Raw genomic sequence first — 20869 nt, forward strand, 5'->3', positions numbered from 1 at the left:
ATCATATCAAACATTTGGAATCCTTTCAACGAAAGTGTCTGTCATGGCTTTGTAGTGCAGGTGGCTGTGTTTGCCAGGGCTTTTATGCTCATGTTGGGGGGTTAAGGTTTGAAGCAGAGGTGGGATTCAGTGGGCTTCCATTCTCATATTGTTCCTGCCACATCACATTCCCAGCTTTGATGTGGTAAGCTCTGAAATGTTGTCAGGATCAATTAGGCTGCAGAAGATAATTTGTATCCTCCTGTGGGTTGCTGTTAGAACAGAAGTCAGATGTGTGTGCGGGTGTTTAGCCATCAACTCGGGTGACTTTGACCCATATATAAAACAACAGGAACACCAAACCTGAAAATCTGCTTTCTTCATGAAAAGATGCCATGAAGACCGTTACATCTGTTAGACACAAAAATAAAGAGAACGGTAAACTTTAAAAAGCATTGTAAAGATATACACTACCATTCAAAAGTTTGGGAGCAGTTTTTAAGATTTGTAATGTTTTTGAAAGAAGTCTCTTATGCTCATCAATGCTGCATTTATTTGATCAAAATACAGTAAAAACAGTAATATTGTGAAATATAGTACTGTGTAAAATAACAGTTTTCTGTTTTTATATTTATTACATTGAAAATTTGATCCTTCACACATGATCATTGAGAAATAACTTTTCCTCAACATTCTAATTTATTACCTGTATATATTAATGGTGAAAACATCTGTGCTGCTTAACTCTTTTTTTTTTCAGGATTAATTGATTAATAGAATGCTGAAAAAACATTTATTTGAAGAAAGACATTTGTAGCATAAATGACTTTACTGACACTGTTAAATCAATTTATTGCATATTTGCTTAATAATAGGATAAAAAAAATCCCAAACTTCTATACACAATAAAGTGTATAGAATAGAAAGGCGATAGATGTTGTGCACTAACTGTGTGTATTAAAAGCATACCAATTCCACAAAGAATGTGTGCTGATTTTATGGGATTTATGCAGCATTCTGCAGACTCAGCAATGTGAGAGTTGCTTTGGTTATTGAAAAAATGCTGAAATTAACTTAATCTAAACTAAGATCCCCAAAAACACGACTATGAATAACCACTAAGTTTAGGCTAAAAATGTCATGCTCACAGAACAAAGCAAACAGGGGGTCTGTAGATACACAATAATAGATCAATCAATAGATCAATCAATAAATACACAATCAGGTGCTTTAAAATACAAGGCATTCATAGGAAGACCAAAATCTGAAAATAAAACACGCTGAGATGCCACTTACCCAAAGAAAAATAATAAAAAATGATGCAAAGGACAGAAAAAAAGTATAAAAAAGAGATGCAACATAAAAGAACAATGAAATGCAAAGTAGACTGAATGTGTAATGAGACGTAATATGCATTTTACATGACTAATAATGATTAGAGGGTAATGTAAACACAAGTGGGGGTATGGTGAATAATTTTGTCTTGATATTTTTCATCGAGCATATATTAGATTTGATTTTAATGTCATTATGCAGATGTAACCCACATTGAATGTTAATGCAGTGACTCCACAATGACTTGTTTCTGTGGATCCGATAAATATTCTCAGATGACTGAACAAATGCATCTTCTATTTTTATGTCTTTGTCGAATGTGCACTGTACAGTATATTAATCAGAATATGAACCGAATCTGCTTCGCCAGTGAAATGATTTGTGAAATGTATGTGTGCCTAGGATTAGTTTGGATGAAGGCCGGCAATGGGACAAACTCAGCTTTTCGTCTACACCCCTATTTGTTGACGGGGTTTTGATGACTCCAGAGACTGAGAATCACATCATTACGTAAGAATCATTTCACCTCGTCTTCTAAGTCACACTCATCCAAATAGCCCAGGAGGTGTCAGTAATGAACCTTCACTTACTTGTGATCATTATTATCAGATTAAATCTGTTCATTTGCATGTCAGCATGCCTGGACTATGATCCTCACACTTTCTTGTACTGATAACACTGACACTTCCTTCTTGTTAGTCATTTATGGATTTTCCATAGCAATATGTGTCCTTTAAGCAATTGTAAAGAATGTAAAAGTAAACCGATACTGTTGTGCTTAAGCATCTTTATCCTCGTAGATTCTTCGGGCACTTTAATTACCACTCCGACTGGCAGCTGATAAAGATTGACTACAGCTCCCTGTTTGGGCGGAAATGCACAGACGGAGACTTTCAGACATGGCACCTGCATAACAAGGTTGTCACCTCACATTTATCAGCACGCCTTACTGTTCGGTCTCAACAGCAAAACAGTAATTCACTCTCTCAGCATTCAACATGAGTTTCTTTTGGCACTAAATGCGTTAGTGATTAGGGTGGCAAGGGAGATTATTTTCACCTCAGGGGTAACATGCCCAAGCAAAATGGAAATTAATGGAGTCGTAATGAAGTTTTGCAACAGATCTCAGCACATAATATTGGTGACATGTTGTCCATCAGCCTTGACTCTCACTTGTGGTTTACAGAGTTTCAGAGTCAGCATCTATTGCTTGTCAAATCTGTTTCCTGGAAAGCACAATACATTTTCTATAATACGTACTAACTACTGTATCCATCCTCAGCTAGGCAGACGGAACTAGAAAACATTTTTGTCACTATTCCTTTACCATATTCTAAACTACATTTACTAAAATAGCTTTAATTAAAAAAAATAAATAATAATAATAATAAAACAGAAAGCTTTGACGGCCTGATTTCAAGAAGCATAAACTATAAGTAAATAAAACTATTGCAAAATATTTTTTGATAATTGAAATATAGCTGCAATAAAATATAAGTCGTAAAAAAAACTGAAATATAAATAAATTAAAGCTGGATATAAATGTACAAATTTACAAAAAAAGATAAACACAAAAAGGGCATAGCAAAATAAAAACTTAATCTAACATCTAAATGAAAAATTAAAATATACTAAATACTAAATACTAAATACTAAAATAACACTGTTCCGTGAGCAGTTTGGTGACTTTGCTAGTTATTTATTTAGGTATTAATGTGTATTTCAGGGTGAGGTGTGTGTGATGGGAGAGAGACAGGTGTATATGAAGAGGAAGCCTGGCACACGTTGCACTCTGGGTCGAGAATATTCTCGAGTTGTTTCAGCTGAGCCCTGCATCTGCACCCTCTATGACTTTGAGTGGTGAGTCACATGCAAGCATATGCATACGTGCACACACATGGAAAAGGAGAGCAGCTGCTTCTCCAATAGAGGAAATGAGTGACAGTAACTCTTGCAGATCAAAGGACTCAGTGTTGCATGCACAGTACGAAAGCTGCAGGGATCCAACCAATTATACAGATCAATCAAGTGGCATTTGAATTAAAAAAAAACAAGGTTTTTCCCTTCATGCAGTCACTTAAATCAGCTGCTCTTGAGGCAGGTTTTGCATCGTAATCATATCGCTATACTGATGGAGATTTGACAAACCCACCCCGATGCACATGGTGTCATGATCCTGGTTCCCTTTCCCCTTTTCCCCTCCCCTCTCTGATGCTTTTTCTTCTCTTCTCTTTGCACTAATCTTTCTTCTCTCGTTAATCTCCTTCAGCTGCTCCTCATTGCGCTACTCTTCGCGCTTGGCTTCCCGCACCTGTTTCCTCTTCTCCTCTGATTAACACTCCTACTTCTTTCCCTTTCCTCCCTACCTGCCTTGCCAGATTATTCCCCTAAATACGCTTAACTGGTATGTCTTGTTCCCTGTCGTTTTGTCCCAGTCTTAGTCCTGTTTGTTCGGGGTGCTGTGTGTGTGAGCCTGGAAGTTTAGCCGCTGCTCGTCTCCTGACCTGCTGATCTCTCCCTCTCTACTGCGAGGTTGCGGAGCTGTCCACCGTACTCAATCCGCCGGGGCGGCCGGTGGCTTTTGCTTTCTCCTTTTGAACAAAGACGAGTTTTGGTTCCAGTTTTGCCCTTTGGGCTTTTTTCTGTTTGCATTCCCTAATAATCTGAAGCTCCTGAGTTTGAACATTAAAGACAATATTTGCTCCGCGAATTGCTCTCTCTGGTCCTCTTTCCACACGACAGAATAATCTGGCCACTATGGACCCAGCAGGAGAGCATCCGATACAGACGGCCGTCGAGATCCAGGGAGTTATGCTGGGTAAACACGAGGAGGAATTATCGGCCGCCAGACAGGCCGTGGAGACGCTGGCGGCTCAGGTGACGGATCTGGCTAGACAACTCCACCAGTGTAGTCTCAATCCGCCAGCCCTGTCCGGATCCGTTCACTCCACGGAGCCTCGCATTAACAACCCGCCGTGCTATTCCGGTGAGCCCACCCAGTGCCGTTCATTTTTAATCCAATGTGAGGTTGTGTTTTCCCTCCAGCCGTCAACCTATTCTGGGGACAGGGCCAGGATCGCCTACGTTATCTCTCTCCTCTCCGGACGGGCTCGCCAGTGGGGAACGGCAGTCTGGGAGTCAAGGGCTGTGTGTGTCGAGCGTTTTTCCCTCTTCAAGGAGGAGATGATCCGTGTCTTCGACCGGTCTGTCTACGGGGAGGAGGCCTCCCGCCTCTTGTCTTCTCTGCGCCAGGGTAATCGCTCAGTTACAGACTTTTCTATCGAGTTCCGCACTCTGGCAACCTCCTGTGGCTGGAATGAACCGGCGCTGCTCGCTCGTTTTCTGGAGGGGCTCCACGGGGGTATAAGGGATGAGATATTGTCCAGGGAGGTCCCTACTCGCCTGGATGCACTGATCGACTTGGCCTTACGCATCGAGAAGCGTTTTGACCAGCGCCGCCGCGCTCGGGGTCTGGAGTCCGCCCTACTGGCTCCTCCGCCCGCCGATCCCCTGGCACTTCCCTCCTCTGAACCTGAGGCCATGCAACTGGGCGGCATCCGCATTTCCGCTGCAGAGCGAGAACGAAGAGTGGTCAATCGACTCTGCATGTATTGCGCTTCACCTGCGCATTTTGTCGCCGTGTGCCCGTTAAAAGACAGAGCTCGTCAGTGAGGGGAGGGCTTCTGGCGAGCGCAACCACTCTAGTCTCTCCTCCTAACTCCTGCACCACCTTCTCGATCCATCTTCGCTGGCCTGGCTCCTCTGCCTCCTGCAGGGCTCTGATTGACTCCGGGGCCGAGGGCAATTTCGTGGATGAGTCATGGGCTCGTGCGCAAGGTATTCCCCTGATGGAGTTAGATGCACCCTCTCCCCTATTTGCTCTAGATGGAAGCTCTCTCCCGAGGGTTAACCATGAGACTCCACCCTTAACACTCACTATCTCCGGTAACCACCGTGAGACCATATCCTTTTTAACTTTTCATTCTCCTTATTTCCCAGTAGTTTTAGGGCATCCCTGGCTAGTACTTCATAATCCCCAGATTAACTGGATAAGGGGTACCATCCTCTCTTGGAATGTGTCTTGTCATGTCAACTGTTTAACCTCTGCTATTCCTCCTGTATCCTCTGTCTCTGTGTTTCAGGAAGATCCAGGGGATTTGTCTGGGGTGCCGGAGGAGTATCACGATCTGCGGATGGTTTTCAGTCGTTCGCGGGCCGCTTCTCTCCCCCCTCACCGCCCTTATGACTGTAGCATCGACCTTCTCCCGGGCACTACGCCACCTCGTGGTAGACTGTATTCCCTGTCGAGGCTAGAACGCGAAGCTCTTGAAAAATATCTATCGGAGTCCCTGGACGCAGGTACCATAGTTCCCTCATCCTCTCCCGCGGGCGCCGGGTTCTTCTTCGTTAAGAAGAAGGATGGTTCCTTGCGCCCCTGTATAGACTATCGGGGCCTTAACGAGATAACTATTAAGAACCGTTATCCATTACCCCTCATGTCATCGGCCTTTGAGGTCTTGCAGGGCGCCAAATTCTTCACGAAGTTGGACCTTCGCAACGCCTATCACTTAATTCGCATAAAGGAGGGGGATGAATGGAAGACCGCGTTTAACACGCCCCTTGGGCACTTTGAGTATCGCGTTCTCCCGTTCGGCCTCGTAAACGCCCCCGCGGTTTTTCAGGCGTTGGTAAATGATGTTCTTAGAGACATGCTAAATATATTTGTTTTCGTCTATCTAGATGACATTCTTATCTTCTCGCCCTCCCTCCAGGTGCACGTCCAGCAGGTTCGCCGCGTTCTTCAAAGGCTTCTCGAGAATAGGCTGTTCGTCAAGGCGGAGAAATGCTGCTTTCACGCGCTCGGTCACCTTTTTGGGATCGGTTATTTCAGGGGAGGGCATTAGCATGGACCCCGCTAAGGTTAAGGCGGTTATTGACTGGCCAGTTCCTGATTCTCGCGTCGCCTTGCAGCGTTTCTTGGGGTTCGCCAATTTTTACCGCCGCTTCATTTGCAACTACAGTCAGGTCGCAGCGCCCCTAACCGCCCTTACCTCTGTCAAGTCCAGTTTTGAATGGACCGAGTCCGCCCAGCGCGCTTTTGACCGCCTGAAGACCCTTTTCACGTCCGCTCCCATCCTAATGACCCCTGACCCCTCCAAACAGTTCATAGTCGAGGTTGACGCGTCCGAAGCAGGCGTTGGAGCTATACTCTCCCAGCGGTCTGCCTCCGATGGTCAGATCCACCCCTGCGCTTTTTTCTCGCACCGACTAACTCCCTCCGAGCGTAATTACGACGTGGGTAATCGTGAACTACTCGCTATCCGCCTCGCGCTAAGTGAATGGCGTCAGTGGCTAGAAGGTTCCTGCGTTCCTTTCTTGGTATGGACGGATCACAGGAATCTCGAATATATTCGTTCAGCGAGGAGGATGAGTGCCCGTCAGGCTCGTTGGGCATTATTTTTCACCCGTTTCGACTTTTCTATTTCCTACCGACCCGGCTCGAAGAACGTCAAGCCTGATGCTCTGTCCCGCCTCTTCGATTCCTCAGAGTGCTCCGAGTCACGCGTTCCCGTTATCCCCGAGGGGCGTGTGATTGGTGCGGCCATCTGGGGAATCGAGAGACTAGTCAAACGAGCTCTTTCTCACTCCGCCACTCCCCGTCGATGCCCCTCTAATCTTCTTTTCGTCCCTGCATCCGTCCATCCGGCTGTCCTCCAGTGGGCTCATACGTCCAAATTAGCTGCCCATCCCGGCGTTAGGGGCACCCTGGCTTCCATAGGCCAACGGTTCTGGTGGCCCTCCCGTGAACGGGACACTCGTAGTTTTGTAGCCGCCTGCGCGGTGTGCGCACAGACGAAATCTGGTAACTCCCCTCCGGCCGGCCTTCTTAGACCCCTCCCCATTCCCTCACGCCCGTGGTCCCATATCGCCCTTGATTTCATTTCGGGTCTTCCCCCGTCGGCTGGAAATACCGTTATCCTCACTGTCATCGACCGCTTCTCTAAAGCAGCGCATTTTATTCCTCTACCCAAACTCCCCTCCGCCAAGGAGACCGCCCAGACTGTCGTTGAGAATGTTTTTAAGCTACATGGTCTACCTTCTGATGTCGTCTCTGATAGAGGTCCACAATTCGCTTCGCAGTTCTGGAAGGAGTTCTGCCGTTTAATCGGTGCATCCGCTAGCCTCTCGTCCGGTTTCCATCCTCAGACTAATGGTCAGGCCGAACGAGCCAATCAGACCATCGGCCGCATATTACGTAGTCTTGCGTTTCGCAACCCAGCATCATGGTCTGAACAGCTCCCTTGGGCTGAATATGCTCATAATTCGCTCCCGTCCTCGGCCACTGGGCTATCCCCTTTTCAAGCTAGTCTCGATTATCAGCCACCCCTGTTCTCGTGCAAGGACTCGGAGTCCAACGTCCCGTCGGCTCAGGCGTTCGTTCAGCGCTGTAAGCGTACCTGGAGGAGGGTCAGATCCGCTCTTTGCCGTTTTAGAGACCGGACCCTACGTATCGCTAATCGCCGCCGAGTCAAGAGCCCTAGATATATTTGCGGTCAAAGGGTTTGGCTGTCTACTCTTAACCTGCCCCTCCAGTCGATCTCACGCAAATTGACCCCTCGTTTCGTTGGGCCGTTTCGAGTTTCTAAGATTATTAGTCCTGTCGCGGTCCGCCTCCAACTCCCTCCCAATCTCCGTCGTGTCCATCCTGTTTTTCATGTGTCTTGCATTAAACCGGTTATCCGCGCCCCACCCCGGTCTTCCACCCCCCCCGTTCAGGTTGAGGGATCCCCTGTCTACAGGGTTCGTAGATTATTGGACGTCCGCCGCCGGGGGCGGGGTCGACAGTACCTAGTGGACTGGGAGGGTTATGGTCCCGAGGAGAGAAGTTGGATCCCCTCCCGGGACGTTCTGGACCGTTCGCTTATTGATGATTTCCTCCGCTCCCGCCAGGCTTCCCCCTTGGGAGCGCCAGGAGGCGCTCGTTGAGGCGGGGGCACTGTCATGATCCTGGTTCCCTTTCCCCTTTTCCCCTCCCCTCTCTGATGCTTTTTCTTCTCTTCTCTTTGCACTAATCTTTCTTCTCTCGTTAATCTCCTTCAGCTGCTCCTCATTGCGCTACTCTTCGCGCTTGGCTTCCCGCACCTGTTTCCTCTTCTCCTCTGATTAACACTCCTACTTCTTTCCCTTTCCTCCCTACCTGCCTTGCCAGATTATTCCCCTAAATACGCTTAACTGGTATGTCTTGTTCCCTGTCGTTTTGTCCCAGTCTTAGTCCTGTTTGTTCGGGGTGCTGTGTGTGTGAGCCTGGAAGTTTAGCCGCTGCTCGTCTCCTGACCTGCTGATCTCTCCCTCTCTACTGCGAGGTTGCGGAGCTGTCCACCGTACTCAATCCGCCGGGGCGGCCGATGGCTTTTGCTTTCTCCTTTTGAACAAAGACGAGTTTTGGTTCCAGTTTTGCCCTTTGGGCTTTTTTCTGTTTGCATTCCCTAATAATCTGAAGCTCCTGAGTTTGAACATTAAAGACAATATTTGCTCCGCGAATTGCTCTCTCTGGTCCTCTTTCCACACGACACATGGAGACACACTCCTGCGCTGATCAAAACGATGACATAAATCTCCCTTGTACCACATACAGGCTCCATTAGTCGTCTGCTCTTAGGCAAATTACAGGTATGAATGAGAGGCACGTAAAAGTAGGATAATGTCAAATGATTAATCATCTCCAAATGAATAAGTAATGATTATTTAAATGTGGCAGTGATCTGATTAGCATGAAGGAGCTGGTGTTACTGAGTTTAGCCCTGATCCCCAACTGCAGTTTATATCTTGTAAACGCACTAACCAATCACAACTTAAGGTTTACGTGCTGCTAAAATGTTACTGAAACAAAAATTGGTGTTAAAGTTGAAGTATTAAAATTACTAAAACCGAAATAAAAATAAATTAAAACCTAATTTATTTAAAACAATAACTAAAACTAAAACTAAAAAATATAAACCACTTCTCTCTATAGACTGCTAAGGCATCATAAAGAGGAGCTCAACCAAACTGAATAATTTATGTGTTTTTATGATTTTCCCTGCAGTGATTATGGGTTTGAGAGACAGGCCAGTGGAAAATGTGCACCTGCATTCTGGTATGATGTCAATTTACCAGCACACACCTGCAGCCATGGTCAGCGCTACCGCAACAGCACAGGGTAACACACACTCACAGATACACAGATGCACACACACTGCATGATCCATAGTTGCAAAATTAATCTCTATGTGATAGTCTTCATAAGAGTGTTTGTTGTAATAACTACATGTCTCTTTTTGTGTTTCTGCTGGTAACAGAGGGCTTTTTCTAAAGTCTTTGTGTGTGTCGGTGCAGGTACAGGCAAGTGCTGTTGAATAACTGTAGAGAGGGTCTGAAAGATACACTAAGTCCCAAAATGCAACAGTGCAAACCCATAGCACCCAGTGGCCTACAGCTGAGCACCATCAACTCCCAGCTCACTGCTGTACTGGGAACCAACATCACCTTCAGAGTAGCATTGCAAAAAGTGAGCCAGCAGGTGCACAAACACACAAAGTCATTGATAAGGTGTTGTGCTTTCAACTCAACTCAAACTTTGATGGCAGACCAACTTTGCGAGTAAAGCAAATTTCCAAACCCCTGATCTCATGAGGGGGTCTCAGTCAATGTCCTTTTCATACATCTTGCCTTGTGCCACCAATCCATAACTTTACAAGGCTGCTGCTTTTCATTTCAGTGAACTTAACACAACTTAATAACTAGGTTAGTAAAGAACTTGCATAGATAATATTTCAAAAGTTTGGGGCCAGTAAGGTTTTTTCTTCACTTAATATAGCGCAAAAGCATTAAATTGAACAACAGTTAAATCAAAAACATTTATATTGTTACAAACAATTTCTATTTCAAATATATTATTTTGAACTTTCTGTTCAATTCATCACAGCTTCTACAAAAATATTAAGCAGCACAAATGTTTTCAACATTGATCATAATAAGAAATCTTTCTTGAGCACCAAATCAGCATATTAGAATGATCATGTGACACTGAAGACTCGAGTAATGATGCTGAAAATTCAGCTTTGTATAATACAATACAAATACAAATATAATACAACAGAAAACAATTATTGTAAACTGTAATGATATTTCACAATATTACTCTTTTACTGTATTTTTGATCAAACTAATGCAGCCTTAACTGATATAAGAGACTTATTTCGAAAACAAAATCTTTCTGCCCCCAAATGATCAAATGACCCCAACTTTTTGAACAGTAATGTACACTGACACCTAACTGTGAGTATTCACTTATTATAAAACTGATTTTAACAGTAAATCATTTCAATTCATTTTTAAAATTAGCATTTTATGTATTTAGATCTATTTTTTTAAATCAGTCCACCAGCCATCTGTGTACTACAGTTTTAGAACCAGTTTTTCTCAAAGCCTTTACATACAAACCCATAGAATATATCTTTTTTTTTTTTTTTTTTTTCTGTAGGGAGACTCACTGTCAACAAGTCTCCATGTGGATTTTGGAGATGGCATCTCGGTGTCATACTCCAATATAAGTCGTCTTGGTGACAGCATCACACACGTGTACAGGGTCACTGGGATATTCAGGGTCACCGCACATGCTCAGAACAGTCAGGGGTCCGACAGCAGCTTGCTCTATCTGCACATCACTAGTAAGTACACGAGCACGCACATATACACATATACATATAAGAAGACACTGCCGTCACTATTAAAAAACTCTTTCCTGTCAGACTACATTACCTCTAAACCACTGACTGCACATCTAGACAATCTATTTCAGAACCAGTTCTCAATGAAAGATGTGTAGAAGAAGAAATTGCTTGTTGTTGTGTTCAGTGCTAAATGTGATCATTATTGACTTTCTATTGTGTCTGATGAGATATCACGTCCAATGTGTCATGTCAGGTCCTGTGGAGCGTATCTTTCTTTCGGCACCGGTGGTCGTCATCAGAGGAAAAGAGGCCAACCTGACAGCAGTGCTGTGGCCCAGTCAGCCCAAGACTGCTACTTTCTACTGGTGGTTCAGTAACAGCACAGAGGTTCAATTGTTGTGTGTGTGTGTGTGTGTGTGTGTGTGTGTGTGTGTGTGAGTATTATGGCCCAGAGGCTTCCAGTATTACTTTTGACCTGTAACAAAACAAGGGCTCTGCCAAAGATATTGTGGTTACCAGGGTCATATAGGTAAACCTGTTATTAGGATTAAGGATGTTCATTTTAACCGGTTAACCATTAACTGACCATTAAGAATTTTGACCGATTTGTGATACTTTGCCAGACCTTTACTGCAGCTGATGTCAGTTGTTGTTTGTTTGTGGGTCTTTCTGCCTTTAGTTTTTTCTTTAGCAAGTGAAATGCATGCTCAGGAGATTGACTTGGCCATTGCAGAATATTCCACTTTTTTTACCTTCAAAAACTCCTGGGTTACTTTTGCTGTATGTTTTGGGTCATTGTCCATTTGTACTATGAAGCACCGTCCAACCAACTTTGCTGCCTTTGGCTGAATTTGGGCAGACAGTATATCCCTTACACTTCAGAATTAGACACCACTATCCCAGTGTCACTGGAAGCCATGCATGCCCACACCATCACACTGCTTCCACCAGGTTTCACAGATGATGTTGTATGCTTTGGACCATGAGCTGTGACAAGCCGTCTCAATATTTTTTCTATCTGTCATTCTGGTACAGGTTGATATTCATTTTATCTGTCCAAAGATTGCTTTTTCAGAAGTGGTCTGACTTTTTTAGATGTTAGATGTTAGGCTAATCTGGCCTTTCAATTCTTGAGGCTTATGAATGGTTCGCACCTTGTGGTGAACCCCCTGTATTTGCTCTCGTGAAGTCTTCTCTAGATTGTAGATTTTGACGATGACACACCTACCTCCTGGAGAACGTTCTTCACTTAACCGGATGTATTGAAAGGGTCTTTCTTTGCCATGGAGAGGATCCTCTGATCATCCACAACTGTTGTCTTCCATAGATGTTCCAGGCTTTTTCATGTTGCTGAGCTCACCACTGCATTCTTTTTTTTCTCAGAATGTACCAAACTGTTGATTTTGCCACTCCTGATGTTTGCTAACTCTCTGATTGATTTGTTTTGTTTTTGAAGCCAAACTATTGTGTGTTCCACTTGCAAGGAGACCTCCTTTGACCACATGATGTGGGTTCAGAGCAACAGTTGTCCATTTACTTATGGTCACTTGAAAAAGTGGGGAGGAACATATTAAAGAGCTGTAATTTGTTAACCTGTTGCGATACCCTCAAATTAAAGCTTAGAGTGTTCACTTGAAGCCCATATCCATTATATAACTGTAACTTGAATATGTTTTGGTCAGCAGAACAGTCCCATTGAAAGCAACAAAAATGTTGTCCAGGTTTGCTTTATAAGCCAGCTGTATTGTTTGTGATTGCTTTTAATGTTTAATAAAGTAATCATATACAGCAAAGACTACAACCAGTCAAAAATCAGAACCTCTAGTGTGTTAGAAATATAAAAAATTATGCTTATAAATAATTTCAGTGAAGTAAATGCATTAATTAACCCATTATACACTGAAAGTACAACGTTTTTGTATTGACTACTTTAATTTCTATGAAAAATAAGGCAGCATTAAAATGTAACTGCATTGTTTTGGATGAATATTTATGTTGGAATGTCACTTACAAATGGCATTCTATTTAGTGATGCTGCCCAACATCCTCGTCTAGTGCTAAAACAATACAAAAGATCAGCAAGCCCTCCATAAATTACAAGTAAATCTCAAGAAGGAGCAGCTTGTTAAAAAATACTAGGAAATAGGATGAAGATCCTTAAGACCAATATATCTACGGAAAGCCCTGAGATCAAAAACATGACAACTGAACCGTGAAACACAGCGGGAGTTTGGTCATGTAGCGCTGTAACTGCTTTCTGCTATAAATGATTCTGCCACTCACACATCAGTCAGTGCTGTGATTTGCTTTCCTGTTTCCCAGTGCAGTCAATCCTGAACCGAATGTCTCCTATGTGTGTGTTTTCAGCCGCTGATCACACTGGAAGGAAGTATTTCTCACACATTCACACGAGAGGGACCGAACTCCGTCACAGTACAGGTGTCGACAGGAGGCACAGTCCTACAGGATGTGAAAATCATCACTGTCAAAGGTAAAGACCTCCAGTTGTTACACACATTGCAGTGCTCTTCGAGATACAGAAAGTGATATTTTTGAATTAAGAGGAATGTTTGGCAGAGTTTCATCTCTGTTCCCATCCATCCATATTCTCTCATTCCCAGACTTCTTCCGTTCTTTACTGCTGTCGTTCTCTCCTAACCTGGAGGAGCACAACCCGACCATTGCCGAATGGAGACAGGACGTGGGGCGGGTTGTCAGGGCAACACTCTCTCAGGTATACTGGCTGTAAAGCCTATCATCAGTTCCTGTTGGAGTGCTCTGTTCATGTCAGCGAACTGCTGAAAAGAACACACGAAATATCTTGAAAGGCTGCTGATAGCTCTCCACACTTCCTCTCTCTTCAGCTATTCTCTTTCCTCTCTCTCAAACACTGCTGGTTTAAAGCCTGATGGCTCTTTCTGGGCTCTCCAGCGAGGTTCGTTCTTGGCTGAGAGGCTTTACGTGCTCTCACGCATCCAACTGATTTCCCCTCAGTCTGAGAGCGAGAGATAGGGTAACGTAGTGCTACTGGCGAGAGTGAATCATAGGAGTTCAGAGTGAATATTGATGCGGCAACAGAGAGACTCTAAAGCCAGTCAGCCAATTAAAGAACAGAGCCAGAGAACTGCTCCACAGAACTCCATTACAATGAGTCGCTCAAGCACAAATATAATGGTCTCCCAATACCTCTGGATTTTCAACTTGAACGGAGAGCTTTCAATACAGTTACACAACATCATAGCATAAATATTACAACCATCTTGAGATTCACTGGAATGACTTATTATGATTTGCAAACATTAACTGAGATATTATTAATGTGCAGATGGGCATGGAATGAATGACTAGCTTTTACGTCATGAATGTTAAATGCTGATCAAATGAGTTTAATTGAATCTTTACTAGCATATGACAAATGTGTGTTTTGCTCCAGGTTTGCGGCTTCCCTGAGGACCAGCTGTTGGTCTCTGTGTTTCCTGGATTTCCAACTGCCGCTGAGCTCTTTATCCTTCCCAAGACAAACCAGACAGCATTTAGATCACACACAGAGGAACAGCTTAATAAGGCAAGAACCACACATGCACGCATATTAAAACAAAATGCTTTGCTATGATCCCCCAAATGACAAGGTCTGATGATTGATACAGTCTGTTAAAATAACCTATTATGATTCTCTGATGGCTAAATATATTATAGTGGCAATAAAAATAGGCTTTATTATTGCTGCAAACTACAAGCACTTACTTTAAAAATGTCATTGGCTGAATTGTAATGCCCAGCAACCACAAAGAGAAATTAAAACTCCGGTTAAATTTGTACAATAATTCAAATTTATGCTAAAACCAGCAGTATTTTTTATTGCGTTCTCAGTTTATGTAGGGTTATGACATACAGCTTTCCGAAATGGAAAAAGTATGATCATTTTAAATGGCATACAAAAGATTCACATTTGCAATCTTTATGCAAATAAAGCTTTTTGCAGCTTTTATAAATGTTTTTTAATAACTCAAAACAAATAGGCTACCGTTCAAATGTTGGGGATCAGTAAGATTTTTGTTCCAAATAAATGCTGTTCTTTTGAACGTTCAATTCATCAAAGAATCTTGAAAAACTAAAAACGTTTCACAAAAATATTAAATAAAAATATTACACTACTGTTTTCTACATTGAAAAAAAATAAATAATAATTTTTAGCACCAAATCAAAAAGACTGCTGAAGGATTATGTGACACTGAAGACTGGAGTAATGGCTGCTAAAAATTCAGATTTACATCACATTAATATATTTTAAATTGTAATAATATTGAGTTTTTACTATATTTTTGATCAAATTAATGCAGTCTTGGTAAGCATAAGAGACTTTCTTTTAAAAATATTTAAAAAATCTTACCAACCCCAAACTGAATGGTAGTAAATGTCCACATGTTGAAATAATTACTACGATTTTAGTAAGATATATCATTATTCACACACATTTACTGCTTTAATGTTGTAACACTGCATATTAAATATTTAATAAAATAATGTGATATATTAAAACAAGGCTTTACCACTTAGCTCTTCACTATTTTAACTTTCCTATTCCACATCATTACGGTCCCCATCATCGTTCTCTTGTTTCAGATGTCGGAGGTCTTCATGAACGCTTTAAATCAGAACCTGATCCAGTTTGATCTGAAGCCTGACACGCGGGTCATAGTGTCTGTGTCTCAGCTCACACTGGGTAAGACCTGAACGCAAGTTTCTGTTCCTAACATTTTAATCAATGTTTCTCTGATGACCCAAAATGCATTTGCACTGCTTCTGTCTGTGGTTATAGGGCTCATTTGGCACTTCTGTCTGTGGTTGAGTTACATTAGCCCTTTCACATATTAATACCAGTAAAATTGCCATAAAATTACCAGAACGACTTTACAGGTAAATTAAAAAATCCGCTGTTCACACAGGCAATGACATTACGTCTTTTTTCCAGTAAAGCACCATTCACACATCAATTTCAAAATATCAGTAAATTCTGTTCCGCCATTAACTGGAAATGACCTTCAGACAGCTCCGCTTCCTGGTGTTGTGTCTGTAAACATGAAGAGGGGTATATGCAGCCAGTGTTTTTGTTGATGTTTTCACTTTTGTATGAAATTTTCATATTCATGCCACTGCTTTTGGCCCAGATGCATCGTATTAGATGTCTTTTAACATTTTTTGGACTTCCGTAAACAGCGCAGAGTAATCTGCTTCAGAATGTTATGATTGGCCCAGTAAATTTCTTACGTCAGTTCATTCTGAATTGTATGTGCTCATACTGGTAATCTTGAGCTGCGTTCACACAGAGCACATTACTGGTAATAATTTACTGCCAATGTTACAACGTCTCATACCGTTAAATTGCCAGAATGAATTTACCAGTATTTCTGAAAGGTTCTGTTCACATATTATATCTTAAAAGTTATTTACCAGTAAAGATAATATGTGTGAAAGCGGCTATTAACGGTCTACCGCATTGTGTTCTGCATTTAATTGCTGCCTCTTTGTGGTAAATTACAGCGCTGTCTGTGGTCATGTGAGGTGACTTCTATGCTTCTGTGGTTACATAAAATACACTACATGATTACTTTGCTGACGATCCATTGTGTCAAATACCTCAACCTTCTCCTGGTGCTAGAAAACCTAGAGAACAGATACTCCAACTTAAATTAATATTGATCATGTGGAGCCTGTCTGAGCATGACCAGTATAGTGAGTTTGAAAGGACATTACAGGATCATAAAGAGTGTCTCTCTGCCACATATAATTTTACCCCTTTTCGACACAGCCATTTGTCTTCATTGCTCCAAACAGGAAAAGGTTCAGATTGCCTCCTGCATTCTGCCAAAAGGTCAGAATCATCATGCGTCAACCCTCAAAGGGCTGAAGGATGGACTATAGTGTGTGTGCGTGTGTGCAGTGAACGAGGGAAACAGTTTTTAGAATTACTGAAATGGATATGCGGTTCACACATCAGAAACACTGAGAGACAGCAAAGACATTCGTGGTTGACAGACCTTTTGTTTTCGCAGTTAGCTGCTGTTATACCAATAGCATATACTGGGAATATAATATTCTATATTACAGTAATATTCTAGGGCTGTCATTAAGAAATATTTTGCTAATCGAATAATCAATCCACTATTCCAGTGATTAATCAAGTAATCTGATCATTTTTGTAGTAACAAAAATTGACCTAAGCGAACAAAAGACTTTAAAATAACTTAAAATACAAATATAATAGCAATCAGGCATTAATAATTGGTTATTGACCGAAACTGTTTTGGGTAAACCTTAATCTTTAATATTTGGCCTCTTCTTTATTATAGAAATGCTATGGTCGCTGTCATTTCTTGAACAAAAACGTGTGGATCAAAACATGAATTAAATTTTTGAAGTTGTGGTGACCGTTTAGCATAATAATGTGTTCTTTTGTGTTGGCGAAGGTTTATAAATGATTTACCTTATAAATCTGACATAATGGTGCACATTTTTCCCAGATGAATGTTATAAGCAAAAGATAATAGAAATATGCAAAGATGGAGTTTGAGATGGTCCGCACATGTAAATGATAACGGTTTGTGTGGAGCAGCATTTACTGTGAACGGAGCTGTAACCTAATCGCATATAAATAAAGTGCATAATAAACCCGCAGTGCATATGTTTATTTAATTGAATCGCAGTCTTTGTAAATTCACAATAGCGCTTTGATTTATTTAGATTTTTAAATGATTTTAATATTCCATGCAGCCATAGAAACCAACTAATAATGTTTTACATGGATTCTCGTCCGTGGAACTCACCACTGCCAGTATTTTGCTGTTTAATCAACACCGTAAAAAAAATGTTGTGTGTATTTTTAGTGTGTGTGTGTGGGGGGGGGTGACATGCACACTTTATATGTACAGACTGTGAGATGAGACATTGAGCTATGCTGTTTATTACCCACAGCACCTTTGGTGGACTCAAGTGTTCTCCCCAGTGGCTCTGCCATGCTGTTAATGGTTTCTCTGGGTCTGGTGGGATTGGCCATTCTCTTCATCTACAAGTTCAAACGGTAAGCCTTGCCTCTCCCAAATCTCCCAGTTCTGCTCCACAAATCTGGGCTAATTATACACTGTCATTTTGATATGCCCTGGAAACACCAACTAATGCTAACAAACGATGCTCGCTTTCTTTATTGGCATCAGTGACTGTTTCCTCTTGATCTTGTCTATTTGGACTAAAAACAAAAACCCATCCAATTTTTTTTATTTTCCACAACACTAGTAAAATCCCATGGATCCATGTGGAGACAGAGGACACCCATGAGAAGGAGCCCGAGATGATCAGTGCTGTCGGACAGGAGAAGAACGGCACGCGTACAACAGCCACTTCATTCACAATGTGCAACGCACACACAACACAAACACCATTTCCCTCCAACACCGGAACACATGACAGTTTCAGCCATCTGCCACCTCCAAGAGAACTCATAGAGAAAGAGCTGGAGGCTCACAACACAGGTTAGATAAGTGATTATCCCATACACAATTTTTATGCTAGGTTTTCTTGTTCTTAACAACTCTTGTGTAGCATACTTATAAAAGGCATGCTTTTTATTGAAATACTTTATTTTAAAGAATATATAAAGTGCAAACTAAATGCAATGTTTTTATGCACTTAACTGCATGTTATATACAGTTAAATGGAAATCTATAGTATATATAAAACGCAGTTAAACCTAAGAGTGCTGTTTTCACTCAATTAAGATGAAGTAGCAATTAGTACATTTAAAATATATGACTTGACGTAATATCAAAGCACACTACAGTAAAATTATAATTAAGTACTTTACATGTGCTTTATTATGTTAGTCAACACATCAAAATAAGTGTATATCTTTAAAGCATGGCAAAATATTAAAACAACAATTTAAAATGTACCTAATACAGCTTTTAATTTGACATGATTACAAAGTGCACATACATAAGAAACGTATCCTTTTAAGTACACTTTTGTGGTCTTTTATATCATTATTATACATATTAAAGCTATTTAAAAATAAATTAAGTACCTTTCACTACAGTGAAGCGCCCCCTTTTATTTCTATTTTTTTTTTTTTTACAAGGGAAGTGCTTTTCTGTAATCTTTAATTTTCATAAAGATGCAATTTGCGCTGAAGGAGCATGAAGGAGCATGAATGAGCGTGAGGTCAGTGGATGAACCCCAATTCATTCATTCCACTTTTATTACTCTGCTGTCAGAAAAGGTGATTGTCTTCTGTGTGTCCCGGGACTTTTTGATTCACAGTAATCTAATGGATCCTGTGACACTGAAGTGGAAAGCATTGATCACAGAGTTGCCCTTGCCTGCTGTTTGCAATTACAGTGATTTTCTGCTTTGTTTGTTTGTGTGTGTGTGTATGTGTGTGTGTGTGTTTAGGAAGCCTTGGGGTTGGAGAGCGACAAAGGACCAGACAGATTCCAAACTGCACCAATGTCTAAAATGATGAAGGAAGATTTGATGACATCAACTGTATTACATGTACATTTATACATTTGTCCCTTATCTTTTCCTGTTATTGTGGTGCTTACGCTTTTTTATTATTGTGGTGTTTTACATTTGAGCTCTATAAAAGAACAATTCCTTAAGTGTTAATCAAGGCATTATTAATTACAGACGTAAATTAAATAAAAATATTTTAGAATTAAAAGATTTCTAGAATTATATATATTATATCAGCACTTTAGGAGTCGTTTCTTTCACAAATCTTTCTTAAAACGATAATCAGAGAAACTGATCCTTAGCAGGGACACCCAATTCCTTTTGTTTCTCCGCATGCAAAATTGTAGATATATTAAGATTACCTGCCTCACATTTGTAAAACAGCTTACTTTTAGAGTTCACAAATCATATGTTACGCTTTCATACAGAAAATTCAATATTTGATCATTTGAAATACACGTATAGCTTTATGTATGTTTATATTGATGCTGATGCATCTAATACAATGTTAAGAAGTCATAAGGAGCATGGTTTTAGAGTCGAGTAGATGTACATGGCACAAATAGAGGTTGGTACCTTCATCTGTGTAGAAGCTTCATCTGCTGAATGTGTCCATTTGTGCCTTGGCAATTTGTGTTACTATTGTAAATTGGCAACATATTCTTAATTTGGTTAGTATTCACAATACAATATTCTTAGGAGTATACTCATTTGGAGTGCATGTTTCATCACTACTACTAACTGACAGCCAGTTTTATATTTGAATGTGACCTGAAAGTTACTTTAATCTGAATAAATGTATTTTTACATTAGTGATTGCCCACTGATTTTTTTACAATGGATTTTCATTCAGCTGTGCCATCACAAAAATAAATTATTCCACTTAATTGGGATGTAATGATTCGATTTCAATTCACGATTTTGATTTCACGATTCGATTCAAAATTGTTTTTTTTGTTTTTTTACAAAATTAGATTTAAAACAAATTATAAATTAAATGTGTCCTTTTATTATTGCTTGGACAAAATGGTACAAGTTTCTTTGTGAAATTGAAATACTAATATAGCACTTGCATATTATTGCTCTTTTTTGGTTTTGATTGCTTCCATTGTCCTCATTTGTAAGACACTTTGGATAAAAGTGTCTGCTAAATGACAAAATTTACATATAATGTCGATGTAAATAACAAAACTAAATTCAAATTTTTAAACAAGCCCTGAATCAAATAAATAAGTAACACAAATAAAATAAATCTCTTCATATAAACAAAATAAGGCTTTGTCTGTGCTCTTTCCATTTAAAATTACAGGCAACCACTGCATTTTAATCATGAT

The 20869-nt window shown here is 41.0% G+C and overlaps 1 protein-coding gene across 1 annotated transcript in view; it reads left to right on the forward strand.

Moving 5' to 3' along the window:
- The window catches only part of LOC128031641 (VPS10 domain-containing receptor SorCS3-like), a 58395-nt gene extending 38048 nt beyond the window's left edge, over nt 1-20347 (forward strand). Inside the window, exons 14-27 of the mRNA XM_052619944.1 lie at nt 1717-1824; nt 2115-2232; nt 3041-3174; nt 9401-9514; nt 9691-9862; nt 10838-11024; nt 11281-11414; nt 13395-13518; nt 13649-13761; nt 14461-14592; nt 15651-15750; nt 18000-18105; nt 18318-18553; nt 19473-20347. Of these exons, the coding sequence (XP_052475904.1) occupies nt 1717-1824; nt 2115-2232; nt 3041-3174; nt 9401-9514; nt 9691-9862; nt 10838-11024; nt 11281-11414; nt 13395-13518; nt 13649-13761; nt 14461-14592; nt 15651-15750; nt 18000-18105; nt 18318-18553; nt 19473-19534 (1840 nt within the window). The 3' untranslated portion in view covers nt 19535-20347. The remainder of the gene's footprint in view (nt 1-1716; nt 1825-2114; nt 2233-3040; nt 3175-9400; nt 9515-9690; nt 9863-10837; nt 11025-11280; nt 11415-13394; nt 13519-13648; nt 13762-14460; nt 14593-15650; nt 15751-17999; nt 18106-18317; nt 18554-19472) is intronic.
- The last annotated feature ends 522 nt before the right edge of the window (nt 20348-20869 follow it).

The sequence above is a fragment of the Carassius gibelio genome, chromosome A17, assembly GCF_023724105.1.
Source record: "Carassius gibelio isolate Cgi1373 ecotype wild population from Czech Republic chromosome A17, carGib1.2-hapl.c, whole genome shotgun sequence".
NCBI classification, from domain to species: Eukaryota; Metazoa; Chordata; class Actinopteri; order Cypriniformes; family Cyprinidae; genus Carassius; species Carassius gibelio.